The sequence below is a fragment of the Sapajus apella genome, unplaced genomic scaffold, assembly GCF_009761245.1.
Source record: "Sapajus apella isolate SASKATOON/1434 unplaced genomic scaffold, GSC_monkey_1.0 scaffold37, whole genome shotgun sequence".
Taxonomy (NCBI): Eukaryota; Metazoa; Chordata; class Mammalia; order Primates; family Cebidae; genus Sapajus; species Sapajus apella.
In genome coordinates, this window is record NW_022436977.1 from 21,225,111 (window position 1) to 21,238,169 (window position 13,059).

Consider the following 13,059-nt stretch of genomic DNA (forward strand, 5'->3'; position numbering starts at 1 on the left):
ACTCATGTTACCCAGGCTGGAGTGCAATGGCGCGATCTCGGCTCACCGCAACCTCCGCCTCCTGGGTTCAGGCAATTCTCCTGCCTCAGCCTCCTGAATAGCTGGGATTACAGGCATGCACCACCATGCCCAGCTAATTTTTTGTATTTTTAATAGAGACGGGGTTTCACCATGTTGACCAGGATGGTCTCGATCTCTTGACCTCGTGATCCACCCGCCTCGGCCTCCCAAAGTGCTGGGATTACAGGCTTGAGCCACCGCGCCCGGCCATCACTCCCACTTTTGTACTTCCAACCCAGTCTGTATATATTTCTATTATAACATGTAACACTTACATATGTTTTTTTACATTTTTACATATGTTCACGTATATAATCTCCCTCTGCTAGATAGAGGAATGTCCCTTGAAGGCAGCAATAGTTTCTGGCATGTAGCATAATGCCTTGAAAGTACGCAATAAGGCTGGGCACAGTGGCTTCCGCCTGTAATCCTGGCAGTTTGGGAGGCTGAGGTGGGCAGATCACCTAAGGTTGGGAGTTTGAGACCAGCCTGACAAACATGGAGAAACTCCATCTCTACTAAAAATACAAAATTAGCTGGGTGTGGTGGTGCATGCCTGTAATCCCAGCTACTCAGGAGGCTGAGGTAGGAGAATCACTTGAACCTGGGAGGTGGAGGTTGCCATGAGCCGAGATCGCACCATTGCACTGCAGACTGGGCAACAATAGTGAAACTCTGTCTAAAAAAAAGCACTTAATAAACCTTTTGGAAAAATTAGGTATAAAAATCACCAGTTTAGCAGGGCATGGTGATTCATGCCTGTAATCGCAACACTTTGGGAGGCCAAGGTTGGTGGATCACTTGAGGCCAGGAATTCGAGACCAACCTGGGCAACATGGTGAAACCCTCTCTACTAAAAATACAACAATTAGCTGGGTGTGGTGGTGCATTCCTGTACTCCCAGCCACTTGGGAGGTTAAGGTGGGAGAATTGTTTGAACCTGGGAGGCAGAGGTTGCAGTAAGCAGAGATCGCACCACCGCATTCCAGCCTGGGTGACAGAGTTGAGACCGTGTCTCAAAAAAATAAATAAATAAAAACTACCAGTTCACACAATAAATCTTGGTCCAGAGATTCAACTCAGATCACTTACTCTCCATTATCATCATACTCGTTCACCAGAGACTCAACATTCGTATGTGCAAATCGGTAGTTATCCCTCAAGTTGCTGGCTGCTTTTAGGAACTCAGAGTGCGCTTCACTTAATGAATCCTTGAAAAAACCTATACAGAAAATATTAAACACAAGGAAGAAGCAGTAAGTCCTGACGGATAGACATTCCAAACCATAAAGGTCTATTTTTCAAGGCTTTCATTCTACTTTCAGGACTAGGCCTGCTTTACCATGACTACCTCAGACAGGCACATTTAGGATGAGAAATTCCCCTCTACCCTTTACAGAAACATTTTTGGAGAGAGCCAAGGAAGAAGATTTGTCAGTGTTGCAATCTTCATTCTACTTTTTTTTTTTTTAAAGACAGGGTTTCACCATGTTGGTCAGGCTGGTCTTGAACTCCTGACCTCTGGTGATCCACCTGGCTTGGCCTCCAAAGTGCTTGGATTACAGGTGTGAGCCACCATACCTGGCCAACTGCTTAATTTCTTTTTTTTTTGAGATGGAGTTTCCCTCTTGTTACCCAGGCTGGAGTGCAATGGCGCGATCTCGGCTCACCGCAACCTCCGCCTCCTGGGCTCAGGCAATTCTCCTGCCTCAACCTCCTGAGTAGCTAGGATTACAGGCACGTGCCACCATGCCCAGCTAATTTTTTGTATTTTTAGTAGAGACGGGGTTTCACCATGTTGACCAGGATGGTCTCGATCTCTGGACCTCGTGATCCACCCGCCTCGGCCTCCCAAAGTGCTGGGATTACAGGCTTGAGCCACCGCGCCCGGCCTCCAACTGCTTAATTTCTTAAGAGTTTCAGGGACTATTTCAGATATCAGAAGGATTAAATTAAGATGATATGTTAAACTGTAAATCACGTCACCCAATTTTTTTCTTTCTCAGTATTTGTCTTTAGATCTACTCATTTAGAAAAGTGACTAAAACATACTTGTTCATGGCCGGGCGCGGTGGCTCAAGCCTGTAATCCCAGCACTTTGGGAGGCCGAGGCGGGTGGATCACGAGGTCAAGAGATCGAGACCATCCTGGTCAACATGGTGAAACCCCGTCTCTACTAAAAATACAAAAAATGAGCTGGGCATGGTGGTGCGTGCCTGTAATCCCAGCTACTCAGGAGGCTGAGGCAGGAGAATTGCCTGAACCCAGGAGGCGGAGGTTGCGGTGAGCCAAGATCGCGCCATTGCACTCCAGCCTGGGCAACATGAGTGAAACTCCGTCTCCAAAAAAAAAAAAAAAAAAAAAAAAAAAAAAAATACGTGTTTAATAAATATACGTTAACTCCTTGTGAAATACAAAGAATCAGTAAAACCTAGATAAAAAGTGGCTTTTAGCCAAATTTAAATGATAAATGACATTCTGCTGCCAGAAAGTCAGTTTTATTACAGAAATTAGGAGACTAAGAGAAGCACAAATATAGTTTTTATTTTTAAATTTATTTTTTAGACAAATTTATCAAATTTAAAAAAACAAAACAATGAACATCTAAGATGCAGAAAGTGTTTAACTGGTTCATGTCATTTAAAAATGAGATAGGACTGCAACACGAGAAAGCAATGATTGCTGCAAAAACAAGACAAATCCTACCAATCAGACTTTAAGTCCCCTAATTATTGTGGAAATAGCAGAGGTTTATTATTTACTTGTATCTTCCTACCTTAAAACCTTATTTTCTGTCACAACTACCCTATTATATGAGTTAAATTTCAGAGTTTAAAAAGCATTAGAAAATGGTCAAGATATTCCTATCCCAGTCCTTTATTTTTCCCCCATGCTCACCCCATCCTTGTCCTAATTGAAATTAAACCTTTACATCTTTAAGAACACAAACCCACTCAAACAAAACACCAATTGCCCCCCCACATTATAGCAATGCTGACCCAATTCTGTCAGTTGCCTTTTGAACTGCTTCAAGGTTTCCTTAAGTGCTTTAATATTGTGGCTTTCCCAGACATGGAGGGTTTTGGAAACCAAGCTGATAATTGTGTGGTATGGTTTAATATTTGCTGCTTACCTACTACGGAGGCATCTTTATCACTAATGAATTTCTGAAATTCTTCCTCAGTCTTGAGAGGCACTGAAGCTGGTCCTGCCTGCTTCTTCAGGTGGCTGACAATTCCATCTTAGAAGTCAAAATAAAAGTTATAGCAACACAACTTATTTATAATTTTTGAGAAGGCAATTATTCATGATTCGAAATTCGGAAGGCACAAAAGGGTATATGATGAAATTTTCTTGCCACCCTTGTCCCTAGTCACCCAGTTTCCTCCTTGTAAGATTTCAGTTTCTTGTATATCCTTTCAGACATTTTACGCATAAACAGGCAATTACATATACATAGCTACTTCAAGCTTTTGTTACAGTGACATAGTTATTACACTTTTAAAAATTTTTTAACAGAAACATTGTTTAAAATGCATAGTGTTTCACTGTAAATGTGCCTTAATTTATTTAACCAAACACAATTGCAAAATTGATGGACATTTGTTTCTAATCTTTTTTTTTTCTCAGACAGGGTCTCCTGTCGCTCAGGCTGGAGTCCAGTGGCAGGATCACTGCTCACTGCAGCCTTGACCTCTATGGGTCAATCAGTCCTCTCACCTCAGTCTGGGTCAATCAGTCCTCTTGCCTCAGTCTCCTGAGTAAGCTGGGCCTATAGGCATGCACCATCATGCCCAGCTAGTTTTCTGTATTTTTTCATAGAGATAGGATCTCACTAGGTTGCCCAGGCTGGCCTCCAACTCCTAGGCTTGAGCGATGCACCCGCTTCAGCCTCCTTAAGTGCTGGGATTTCAGGCATGGGACTCGTTAATCTTTTTCCTTTCCGGCTCACTGCAACCTCTGCCTGCCGGGTTTAAGTGATTCTCCTGCCTCAGCCTCCTGAGTAGCTGGAATTACAAGTGCCTGCCACCATGCCTGGCTACTTTTTTGTATTTTTAGTACAGATGGTGTTTCACTATGTTGGCCAGTCTGGTCTTGAATTCCTGACCTGATCCTTCTGATTCGGCCTCCCAAAAGTGCTGGGATTACAGGAGTGAGCCACCACACCCAGCCCTTGTTAACCTTTTTTTTTTTTGGAGACAGAGTTTTGCTCTTGTTGCACAGGCTGGAGTGCAATGGCGAGATCTCAGCTCACCACAACCTCCGCCTCCCGAGTTCAAGCAGGTCTCCTGCCTCAGCCTCCCGAGTAGCTGGGATTACAGGCATGTGCCACCACACCTAGCTAATTTTGTATTTTTAGTAGAGACGGGGGTTTCTCCATGTTGGTCAGGCTGGTCTCTAACTCCCAACCTCAGTTGATCCGCCCGCCTTGGCCTCCCAAAGTGCTGGGATTACAGGCGTGAGTGACTGCACACCACAAGCATTTTTAAACATACAGTTCCGTATCCTATTTGTGCTACCTCACGTAAGTGGAATCATATAGCAGCACGTAGTCATAATTTTCTTCTTTAAGGCTGAAAATCTTCCACTGGATGCATAAACCATATTTTGTTTACCACTCATTCACTGATAGATACTTGGGTGACTTCCACCTTTTGGCTACTATGAATAATGCTGCTGTAAATGTAGGTGTACAACTATCTTCTTTTGTGTATACATAAGTCCTCACTTAATATTACTCATAGGTTCTCAGAAACTGCAACTTTAAGACAAAGAATGCACAGCAAGTCCTAGAATAACAATTTCCTATAACATTGATGAGGGGGGAAAAACAAGTTTCGTTAAGAGTTGTTCACTTAAAAATCACAGCTTTCACCGGGCGCGGTGGCTCACGCCTGTAATCCCAGCACTTTGGGAGGCTGAGGCAGGTGGATCACGAGGTCAAGAGATCGAGACCATCCTGGTCAACATGGTGAAACCCCGTCTCTACTAAAACTACAAAAAATTAGCTGGGCATGGTGGCGCGTGCCTGTAATCCCAGCTACTCAGGAGGCTGAGGCAGGAGAATTGCCTGAACCCAGGAGGCAGAGGTTGTGGTGAGCCGAGATCGTGCCATTGCACTCCAACCTGGGTAACAAGAGCGAAACTCCGTTTCAAAAAAAAAAAAAATCATAGCTTCTGAGAACCTACTGACAACATTGAGAACTTACTGTATACCCAGAGGTGGGTATAGAGAAGCTGGATCATATATGTGGTAATTCCATTTTTATTTTTATTTTTTGAGACAGGGTCTCACTCTGTCACCCAGGCTGGAGAGCAGTGGTGTAATCTTGGCTCACTGCAACCCCCACCTCTTAGGTTTAAAAGATTCTCCTGTCTTAGCCTCCTAAGTAGCTGGGACCATGCCTGGCCAATTTTTCTATTTTTTGGTAGAGACAGGGTTTTACCATGGTGGCCAGGCTGGTCTTGAACTCCTGACCTCAAGTGATTACCAACTTTGACCTCCCAAAGAGCTGGGATTACAGTCATGAGCTACTGTGCCTGGCTTTCTATTTTTAATTTTTTTTTTGAAATGGAGTCTTGTTTTGTTCCCCAGGCTGGAGTACAACAGCCCAATCTCAGCTCACTACAACCTCTGACTTCCGGGCTCAAGCAAACCTCCTGCCTCACCCTCTCAAGTAGCTGGGATTACAGGTGTGTGCCACCACACCTAACTAATTCTTGTATTTTCAGTAGAGGGGGGTTTCACCATGTTGTCCTGGCTGGTCTCAAACTCCTGATCTCAAATGATCCGCCTGCCTTGGCCTCCCAAAGTGTTGGGATTGTAGGTGTGAGCCACCATGCCCGACCCTATTTTTAATTTTTAAAAGAACCACCATATTGTGTTTTCCACAGTGGTTGTACCATTTTATATTCCTAAGAGTGCACAAAGTTTCCACTTTCTTTTGGAGATGTAGTCTCGCTCTGTCGCCCAGGTTGGAGGGCAGTGGCATGATCTCGACTCACTGCAACCTCCACCTCCTGGGTTCAAGCAATTCTCCTGCCTCAGCCTCCTGTGTAGCTGGGATTACAGGCATGCACCACCATGCCCGGCTAATTTTTGTATTTTTAGTAAAGATGGGGTTTTACCATGCTGGCCAGGCTGGTCTTGAACTCCTGATCTTGTGATCCACCTTCCTCAGCCGCCCAAAGTGCTGGCATTACAGGTGTGAGCCACTGCGACTGGTCCATACTTTTTATCAGAGACTCATTTATATCGCAAAGGCTGGGCTCAAGAGAGTCTTTCACCTCAGCCTCCTGAATAGCTAAGACTATAGGTCTACGCTATTGCACCCAGGTCATATATATTTTTAAAACTTGTTTGTTGCCTTCTTTCCCTCATCCCCCAGAATGTAAGCTTCACAAGAGTAGAGATCTTATCTGTTTTATCAATAAATGCCAAGCACCTAAAAAAGAAATGCCAATATTTAGACTATCTGGCACAGAGTAATTACTCAATAAATATTTGTAAAATGAAAAAGTGTCTAGCTGACCTTATAAATCAAGTTCATGTTTTTTTTATATTACTTATATAATCTGTTCATTTAGAGAGGTCTTTTTATATTACTTATATAATCTGTTCCTTTAGAGGTTTGGTCTACCACCAAACTGACCTCTTAGATGAGGAATTTTTAAGACTGAAAGTATCCTGTGTAGAAAAACAAATATTTATGTTTCCATTACAAGGAGTAAGGTACCTAACATTAGTTTTCAGAATGTAATTCAGGATCCTTACCAGCAGTCCTAGGTCCATCATAAGCACCTGCTTCTTCACCATCTCTAAATATCTTCAGGGTTGGATATCCACTGACTCCATATTTATTACAGGTGTTAGTGTTGGCAGTGCAATCAACCTAAAGATTAAAACACACAAACTATTTCTTATCCAAGAATGTGCTGCAGGTTCTTCTTATATTCTCAAAATACTAGGATTGGTCAAATCCTAAGAGGATCAAGGAATTCTTGGCATATAAGCCATATAACATCAGATTTTAAAGGCAGACTGGCGTTTGCCTAATTACATCAGAACTGCCTAAGGAATTCTTTAAAATTGAGATTTCTAGGCCTCATACAAAATACAAAACTACTGTTTAAATTCTGCCCTTCGAGTCTCTATTAGCTAAAGCAGTGGTCTTCATCTTTTTTCTGCTTCAGAACACATGAGGGATAGATCACTTAAATTATTAACAGTGGCTTACTTTGATTAATGACTATCATCAAGAGAATGGGTGTACATATCCTTTAGATGGAATATATTTTGATTTTGCAAATCATCTAGAGCTATTATCAAAGGGACTGATACTTGTTTACATGTTCCCTGAGCTAGTCTGGGTCTGGGATATACCATAATAGAACATATCTAGTGAGACCTATCAGGAAGAAAGAAAATAATTTCCTCTTTTGAGCCCTTTACTCCAAACCAGGCAGTGCTACAAGTACTTTGCATGTATTATCTCATTTAATCTCCACAAGATTCTTGAGTATGATCCTTATGCTCTAAGATAGGTAAACTGAGATCCAGAAAATTAATGTGTCTATAGTCACACAGGCGATAGCGCAGAAGGTAGAAACTGTGATTGAAATTTTTTTCCTATGGCAAGCTGCCTGATAGGATTAAAAGTAGTTTCCAAAAATAGCCATGAACTATATCTGAGGCTGGCAGAGGTATGAGCTTTTAGACTAGAACAACTATGGGTCTGCTACAGAATGGCAACATTCTGGAAGGATTACTTTAATTGTAAAAACAAATACCAAGTTTATAGTTGACCATTTGGTTACACATTCATCAATATCCTCATATCATTTCCATTATTGTAATTATCATATGCCAGTTTATAGAACTCATTTACTCAATGATTATTATTATTTTTCTTTACTCTAGGCTTGTCAGTCAACAATGATTTTTTTTTTTTTTTTTGAGATGGAGTCTTGCTCTGTTGCCTAGGCGGGAGTGCAATGGTATGATCTCAGATCACTGCAACCTCTGCCCTCCTGGGTTCAAGCGATTCTCCTGTCTCATCCTCCTGAGTAGCTCAGACTACAGGTGTGAACCACCACACCTGGCTAATTTTTGTATTTTTAGTAGAGACGGGGTTTCACCGTGTTGGCCAGGCTGGTGTTGAACTCCTGACCTCAGGTGATCCGCCCTCCTTGGCCTCCCAAAGTGCTGGGATTATAGGCACGAGCCATCGCATCTGGCCACTACTCTTAATCTTTTGAAACTAAGTCATTTGTATATTTGCCCAGAAACTAGTATTCACTCTTCTTAGCAGAATAAGAGCAGAGAAAATGAACATTAATCTTACAAACTATAACTGTTATTTTTTTCCATGTAACAAAGCAGAGACAACAAACTACTTTTTTTTTTTTTTTTTTTTTTGAGATGGAGTTTCGCTCTTGTTACCCAGGCTGGAGTGCAATGGCGCGATCTCGGCTCACTGCAACCTCTGCCTCCTGGGTTCAAGCGATTCTCCTGCCTCAGACTCCCACGTAGCTGGGACTACAGGCACGCGCCACCATGCCCAGCTAATTTTTTGTAGTTTTAGTAGAGACGGGGTTTCACCATGTTGACCAGGATGGTCTCGATCTCTTGACCTCGTGATCCACCCGCCTTGGCCTCCCAAAGTGCTGGGATTAAAGACATGAGCCACCGCGCCCGGCGAAACTACTTTTTAAAATACTTCACATCCTTTAGAGAAGAATCCACCTGTACTTACCTTTGCTAATGGAACTATTCCTTTTAATCTGGTAGCTGCAGCTTCATACTCAGGAGCAAGTCTCTTGCAGTGTCCACACCTAAATACATATTAAAAAAAAACAAACTCTCAGTTTAATCCTATGAATTTGTAAATTTTGTCTCACTTTCAGAAAGAATCTCACACTATAATACTACTTTTGAGCTAGTAGATGCTTCCAATAGCAAAATCATTACATGAACAACATTCATTAAAGTAAACTAGATCTCTCGGAAGATAAAGGTCCTATCTCTAGACTGAGGTTGACTCTATAGTACTGGCTTAGCCCAGGGCAGCTCTATTTTCTCAATACAAAAAGTATAACTAAGTTATAAAAGTTGTAATCAAAAGTGTACACCATATTAAAGGGTTGAACGGGTTAATGCCCTTTTGACCAATTAATGAGGCTGAATGGACAAGATAGAAATAATCCCATTTCTGATAGACTTCCCCAGAGGAAAATACATTTTTCCCTGAGAAACCAGTATTGTGGTTGTTAAAAATCATGACTGAATGTCACTCCTGTACTTTGGGAGGCCAAGGCAGGCAGATCACTTGAGGTGAGGAATTCGAGACCAGCCTGGCCAACAGGGTGAAACCCCGTCTCTACTAACAATGAGGCGGGTGGATCACGAGGTCAGGCGTTTGAGACCAGCCTGGCTCACATAGTGAAACCCCGTCTCTACTAAAAAGACAAAAACTTAGCTGGATGTGGTGGCAGACACCTATAATCCCAACTACTCAGGAGGCTAAGACAGTAGAATCACTTGAACCCAGGAAGCAAAGGTTGCAGTGAGCTGAGACCTCACCACTGCACTCCAGCTGGAAGAACAGTGTAAGACTCCATCTCAAAAAAAAAAAAAAAAAAAAAAAAATTAGCCAGCTGTAGTAGTGGTGGGCACCTGCAATCCAAGCTACTTAAGAGGCTGAGGCAGAAGAATTGCTTGAACCTGGGAGACGCAGGTTGCAGTGAGCCAAGATCGTGTCACTGTACTCCAGCCTGGGCGACAGAGCAAGACTCCGTCTGGGCGGGGGGTAATTGTGACTGAAACCCTGTGATGTCCCAAGTATGATTTATATATATATATATATATATTCATTACAGCTGGTCCTTCTTGATGGACAAAGTACGATATTAAGTCTTTTAGATGGCAGACCTGATTTTTACAGCTACACAGTTCGCCTGGCTATGAGAACTGATAACTAGAATACCTTTCCCAGAGGGCCACCAGAAGCACCTGCTCCTCTGCCCAGAAAGTCCTAATCAGTGTATACACAGCTAGCACCACCTGTACATCACCTCTTCAAAAGCCAATGGGTTGCAGAGGGATCACTTTGAGGTGAGCTCTGTAACCTCCCCATAGACAGCAAAAATAGATAATATAATAAAGAAACCTGTCATTTTATTAAGTGATTAAAAACTTGGAAATACTGTACATCTAAAACTTGTTTAAAATAAAGGACTATACAGCAGAGTGCAGTGGCTCACCCCTGTAATCCCAGCACTTTGGGAGGCTGAGGTGGGCAGATCAGGAAGTCAGGAGTTCGAGACCACCCTGGCCAATATGGTGAAACCCCATGTCTACCAAAAATATAAAAAATTAGCTGAGTGTGACAGTGCACCTGTAGTCTCAGTTACTTGGGAAGCTGAGGCAGAAGAATCACTTGAATCCTGAAGGCAGAGGTTGCAATGAGCAGAGATTGCGCCACTGCACTCCAGCCTGGGTGACTGAGACTCCATTTCAAAAAATAAAAAAATAAATAATAATAATAATAAAGGACTCTAAGAGCTTAGTCTCCAAAGTCTTCAGGGGGTCTATTAAATATATAAGAACCAAATGATAAACACCAAATTCAGGAAAAAGGAGTGTATAAGATGATAAAGGGGCACATAGGGGACTTCAAATGTACTAGCTATGTTTTTCAGACTGAGTGCAAACAAAGAGTATTCCTTATGCTGTAGTTCCCAGATACATTTTTTTTTCCCTGAAATTAAGATGTATTTTGCAGTCATGTTATAGTTTCAATGGTAGGATTTCTTAGTGAGACACAAAATAGTTCCTCTCAAAATTAGTGATATCTTATATGTGTGAAATAGGGTATTATTTATTATATCCTCTGTATTCCTTTAATATTGCATAGTAAATGTATTTTAAAGGGCGTAACAATTGGATCTGGGTCTTTTTAAGGATTTAATGCTTCAGAGAGGAGAGGGTAGGGAATTCAAGATAGGGGGAGAGTACAGTCAACATAAAAGAGTACCAGTAAGCATGATGCATTCAGAGAACTGTGAAGGGCTTTTTGAGATAATAAATGTGCGTGCACCTGTACTAAGACTATATCAATCGGCAATGTAAAAGACTGACAAGAACGGAGAAAACAGACAAGAATAAAGCCATCTATAAGATAATGTATTTCACATGGCAGATAATAAAAGCTTGGACCAGAGTGGCAGCAATGAGAACTAAGAAGAGACAGAAGAGAGATTTCTGTTGAATATATGGTAGTTGTCAAGGGTGAGGCATCTTCGAACATTTTAAGACAAAAAAAAAATCACATAAAATAGTTACTAGGTCAAGCCAGTGGGTGTCAACTCTAGATGCTTATGAAAAAAATCCATGGAGCATTAAAACAAAAAAAGTATCCATGGCTTAGTGAATGAGAATCTCCAGAAATCCGGGGAGCAACTAGGTGTGTGTGCAAGCTGCAAGGATGGGACTAAAATCCACTATCTTAAACTTTGGCAATATCCATAAGGTCATCAAATCCACAAAGAGTTTCAATGAGGCTGGAGGAGACTGCCCTCTTCAAATCCACTAGGAATGGAACTGAGGTAGAATTTAAGGGAAATTAGGGTCAGGTAACATAGATCTTTCAAGATTAACCACTACCTTTCACCCACCCCTAGAAAATATTAAAATACAAATAATCCCATCTATCCTCAAGGATGGCACCTGGCACTTGATCATGAATTCCAACCTACATTCACCCAATAATCATCACCTCATGCATACCATGTGTCAAGTGCTTTTTAAGACTCTGATAAGAAAATTGATATAGTCCTTTCCTTATAGGAATACCTATCTGGCAGGGGTGACAGAGATTATTAGATGCCAACAGAGAGGCAGGATCAACCAGTTTGTTGTCCACGGAAGGAAGAAAAATTTTTGAGCTAAATGTTGATGTTGAAAAGATCAATTAGGGGGTGGGGGTGGGGATTATAAGTAAAGGAACCAGCATAAATATTATTACTTTTTTTTGAGATGGGAGACTTGCTCTGTCACCCAGGCTGGAGTGCAGTGGTGCGATCTCAGCTCATTGCAACCTCCGCCTCGCAGATTCAAGCAGTTCTCCTGCCACAGCCTCCCGAGTAGCTGGGATTACAGGTGTCCACCACTATGCCCAGCTAATTTTTGTATTTTTCGTAGAGACGGGATTTCACTACGTTGGCCAGGGTGGTCTTGAATTCCTGACCTCATAATCTGCCCACCTTGGCCACCCAAAGGGCTGGGATTACAGGTGTCAGCCACTGTGCCCGGCCAATGCTATTTATTACTACTGTCTTAGAGGGTAACACACAAATCTTACATAAATAGATGTTGAGAACTTAATATTAAATGTTAACACTGATCAATAAATTTTCAGAAAGTTTCAAACATTTAAATAGTGTTATTTTCCCAGAGAAATTCATGGGAAACGATTGTGCCAGCCACAGTGGCTCATGCCTGTAATCCCAGCACTTTGGGAGGCTGAGGTGGGTGGATCATAAGGTCAGGAGCTCGAGACTAGTCTGGCCAATATAGTGAAACCCCGTCTCTACTAAAAATACAAAAAATTAGCCAGGTGACCTGTAATCCCAGCTACTCGGGAGCCTGCAGCAGCAGAATCGTGGGAACCTGGGAGGTAGAGGGTGCAGTGAGCCAAGATCAAGACAAAGATCTGTCTAAAAAAAAAAAAAAAAAAAATATATATATATATATATACACACACACACACACACACAATGATTAACTCCATAATGAATAACAAATACTAGTCTACAAAGTCAACTGCAAAGAAAGCTTTCACTATACCACGTGCAGTGGTTCACGCCTGTAATCCCAGCACTTTGGGAGGCTGAAGCAGGTGAATCAGCTGAGGTCAAGAATTCAAGACCAGCCTGGCCACCATGGTGAAATCCTATCTCTACTACAAAAAAAAAAAAAAAAAGATACAAAAATTAGCT

The 13,059-nt window shown here is 42.0% G+C and overlaps 1 protein-coding gene across 1 annotated transcript in view; it reads right to left on the bottom strand.

The window, feature by feature from the left end:
- Positions 1-13,059, bottom strand: part of PDIA3 (protein disulfide isomerase family A member 3) — a 23,334-nt gene that overhangs the window by 8,615 nt on the left and 1,660 nt on the right. The window contains exons 2-5 of the mRNA XM_032297659.1: positions 8,817-8,895; positions 6,836-6,953; positions 3,194-3,301; positions 1,153-1,282 (exon numbers count right to left, since the gene is read on the bottom strand). Of these exons, the coding sequence (XP_032153550.1) occupies positions 1,153-1,282; positions 3,194-3,301; positions 6,836-6,953; positions 8,817-8,895 (435 nt within the window). The remainder of the gene's footprint in view (positions 1-1,152; positions 1,283-3,193; positions 3,302-6,835; positions 6,954-8,816; positions 8,896-13,059) is intronic.